This window comes from Triticum dicoccoides, chromosome 6A (assembly GCF_002162155.2).
Source record: "Triticum dicoccoides isolate Atlit2015 ecotype Zavitan chromosome 6A, WEW_v2.0, whole genome shotgun sequence".
Lineage (NCBI taxonomy): Eukaryota > Viridiplantae > Streptophyta > Magnoliopsida > Poales > Poaceae > Triticum > Triticum dicoccoides.
In genome coordinates, this window is record NC_041390.1 from 57,508,906 (window position 1) to 57,513,073 (window position 4,168).

Below are 4,168 nucleotides of genomic sequence, written 5' to 3' on the forward strand. Positions count from 1 at the left end.
AGAATCATTGATTAAGACTAGTATGAATAGTAATAGTTATTTTTTTGGTTGCTAAAATGGTGCTTTTTGCCAGATTGGCCCTTCCCAACAAGGTTTGACAATACCACCCCTCCCTCCTCATTTGATTTTGCTGGCTCTGCCACTGGATTATACTAACCAAAATCGTAGAATCATAGAGGTTAGAATCATAGAATCTTGTTAACTACTGAAAAACACGAGATGAGGTATACCTAGTCGAGCAGATGAGCATAAACTTGATATCAAAAGACGGGGTTGAAGTTCATTACGTTTCAAGGACTAGTGCCTATGGAATAAATACAAGATCCATTGCATCTCCATCAGGTTTAGCTCAATTGCCTTCTAAGATTTAAACGAAAACGTTCTTCTAGTACATCAATAAACTTGGTAAGTCTGATCAAGACCTGCATTACACCGATCTTTCATGTCTCGCTGGTCCCATCTCCGTCCCCTCCGAGCCACAACTCCTCTTCCTCCCCCGGGATCTTGTACCCGCAGACCGGACAGACACAGTTCACGCTGAGCAGCCTGAAGAGGCATCACTCATGGAAGGAGTGCGCGCAGGGCATGGTCCGGAGCTTGTCCCCGTCCTCGAAGTCGCCGAGGCAGACGGGGCAGTACTCAAGTGTGATTTTGGTTCTTTGGCCAAAATGAAAACTACTCCCTCCGTCCCATAATATAAGAACGTTTTTTACATTAGGGAGTAAAATCCAGTGATTTTGGTCATAGCTGGAAAATTTCCAAAACTTGAATCCAAAAATATACTCCCTGTTAGCTTCAAAAGAAAAAGCTCACTGCAACATCTTCGCTTATCTCATTGAATAACAAGCCTCTTCAGAAATGAACATGCAGGTGGAACCGTGGAAGAACTACATGTTCTACTAATACAGAAGAAACCAGATATCAAATTCGAGTTCTCAAACACCTAATCGAAGAAAATGATGATTTATGAACCCACTCCCACGCTTCATGTTTCCGGTTTTTGTTTCTCTATAGAAAATAACGCACGAGAAGTCGAGAAGTGTACGATTCATATGTTCTTACTTCCATGGTTTAATTAATTAATTCAGTAACAGAATGAAGTGAAATGTTGAGTTAGCTGATGCTTGATGAATTAAATCTCACCAGGCATTCGCAAAGGCGTGGGAGAAGGCGTGCTCGCTCAAGGACGCGGTGCTGGTGGTGCCCAAAGGCCGGCGCTACAAGATCGGCCCGAGCCGGTTCATGGGCCCGTGCAAGGAGAGGCTGGTGGTGCTGATCCACGGCACCATCGTGGCGCCGGAGGAGCCGTCGCAGTGGGACCCCAGGAGCCCGCGTCTGTGGCTCCTCTTCGGCGGGCTCGTCGGCGCGCGCATCCAAGGCGGGGGCGTCATCGACGGCTCCGGCTCCAAATGGTGGGCCAACTCCTGCAAGATCGACCGGTCCAAGCCGTGCAAGGGCGCGCCGACGGCGGTGACCATCGACTCGTGCCGGGGCGTGCGGGTGCGCGGCCTGACCGTCCAGAACGCGCAGCAGATGCACCTGACGGTGTCGCGGTCGCGCGGGGTGCGGCTGGACGGCATGGCCATCCAGGCGCCGGGGGACAGCCCCAACACCGACGGCATCCACGTGGCGGAGTCCACGGCGGTGACCATCACCGGCGCCCGCATCGGCACCGGCGACGACTGCGTGTCCATCTCCAACGCCAGCTTCGCGGTGAAGATGAAGGGCATCGTGTGCGACCCGGGCCACGGCATCAGCATCGGCAGCCTGGGGCGGGGCGGCTCCTACGCCGCCGTGGAGGGGGTGACCCTCGACGACGCCCGCATCTCCCGCGCCCAGAACGGCGTCCGGATCAAGACCTGGCAGGGCGGCGCCGGGTACGTGCGCAACGTGCGCTTCTCCAACGTGCTGGTGGAGGCCGTCGACCACCCCATCATCATCGACCAGTTCTACTGCGACGCCAGGACGGCGTGCGCCAACCAGACCAGCAACGTGGCCGTCAGCAACGTCGCGTACCGGAACATCTCCGGCACGGCCACGCGGGACGAGGCCATCAAGTTCGCCTGCAGCGACGCCGTGCCCTGCAGCGACATCGTGCTCAGCAACATCAACCTGCTCGGCGACGACGGCGCCGAGGTGCAGGCCGTGTGCAACTGCGCCATGGGGCTGGGCTACGACCCCGTCCGCCCCGCCGTCGACTGCCTCAGGAACAACGCGTGCGGCGGCGGCGGCGGAGGGCAGAAGTTGGGCGCGGAGGAGCCGTCGACGACGGACGCGCCGCTGCACACCGAGCTGTGAAAATCATGCATGGGATTTGGCACGTACGGATGTGTTAAACCTACGTGTCGGACATGCCCTTGAATTTTCACCAAGCTGTCACGATGCTGCAATTATTAATTAACTAGGTTTTTTTGTTTGTGTGCATCTATCGTCTGATGTATCGACAAAGAAATTAAGATGCACGATGTTACATGCATGTCCATGAAGAAAGAACTGCTTATCTATTACAGACGAGTGTGTTTTGCTAAAGCACATCTAGTATTAATTTTTTGAGGATTAAGCAAAAGTGTGTATACCTCTTTTTTAAGGAACTGGCAGGAGACGCAGGAGAGGAACTGTAATGTTTGCTGCGACGCACTTGGAAGAATTCCTCACCGTAGCAATGCATGTGCATTATGACATGCTGGAGATGTCTCGGGATATTTTTTTTTCTCCATTAAAGAGATCAATTTTATTGGAGATGACATACTGGAAATTAGCTTGTCCGATAAAGGTTAACAACTTTTTTTGGTGTACGTTACGTGGAACTCTCCCATGCCGTGTTACACTTGCCAACATACACATGAAAGTTTCGCCCATTTGCCCATCACGCTCGAGTGGGCCAGAAGATACAAACATGTGTTGTTGTTTTTTGTGAGAAGGCAAAAGAGGTTTGTGATAAGTTGGGATGTACGAGATGATTAAGAAAGCTTGTGTTGTTGATCGTGCGGGAGAAGCAGTTCTTGAATTCTTACTTCTTATACCAGATCAAGAACTATCTATATTGGGCCTCCAGAATGCACGTGAATTGATCGCCCTAATCACTTGATAGACATAAGCTGCTTCATGAGGGAAAATTTCAAGAGGCGTACCGTACTTCTATGGGAATTCGTGCTATAATGGAAAACTGTGTGAATGCCCACTCCCCTAATGCAACTAGGAGAAATGGGGATGGAGCAGATCTCCTATGAGTTTTGTTAAACTGAATATGGATGCTCCTTTGATCATGATCTACTTAGGGCATAGCTGGTGATGCATTCAGAGATGGCAAAGGAAAATTCATTGTTGGCGGAAACTGGAAAACCGATTGGTGTGCTGATGTACTGACAGTGGAAGCATTGGCTCTTAGGTTTAGCTTCTTGCTTGCAGAAAAGATGGTATGCAATCGTCTCGTTATTAACTCTGATAATATGGAAGTCATTGACACAGTGAAGAATGGAGGACATTCCGCAGGAGCGTCGGCGATAGTTTTTGATGATTGCTATTTTTATAGCATGTGATTTTCCTCTTACTCGTTTTGAGCATTGTAATAGGAAAACGAATAAGGTAGTTCATGAACTTTCTAGGTTAGCGAAATGTTCCGTGACAAGGGACTGGTTCGAGGCCTATGATTTTTTTAACGATCTAGTACATATTGGCTTTTCATTGATTTAGGACAAGGAGTTTACAAAACTGTGGCCAAGTGACCAGAGAGCTAACAAACAACTTTGAGAACAGAGGAGTGCCACCTCGTTCTCGATACCACATGACTATATCTCACGTTTGGTCCCTAAACGGGGGCACTAAACATTTCGTTCCGGTGAGGCACCATTGTTCCATGTCACTCCGGATTTCGTTGATCACCTCTTCGATACCACATGAAAAATATTGTACCTCTTCTTACAGATCATGTAACCATTGTTTCTAATTAATAAAGTTGCTGCTTTTTTTAAGGGGCGAGATCAAGTCGGTAAGTGAGATCTGTAATCCAAGCCATTGGGTCATTTCAGTTTCAGCAACTTAAATCTGGCACTGCTAGGCAAGCACGGATGGCGATTGATAACACACTCGGAATCGCTTTCCTCTCGAGTTCTGAAGGGGAAATATTTCCCAGATTCTGATTTTATGCAAGCAGGAGCTCCAAAGTCGT

At 49.3% G+C, this 4,168-nt stretch overlaps 1 protein-coding gene across 1 annotated transcript in view; it reads left to right on the forward strand.

Moving 5' to 3' along the window:
* LOC119314834 (probable polygalacturonase At1g80170) overlaps window positions 1-2,529 on the forward strand; it is a 5,152-nt gene extending 2,623 nt beyond the window's left edge. Inside the window, exon 2 of the mRNA XM_037589517.1 lies at window positions 1,147-2,529. Within this exon, the coding sequence (XP_037445414.1) occupies window positions 1,147-2,298 (1,152 nt within the window). The 3' untranslated portion in view covers window positions 2,299-2,529. The remainder of the gene's footprint in view (window positions 1-1,146) is intronic.
* Window positions 2,530-4,168: the final 1,639 nt, after the last annotated feature.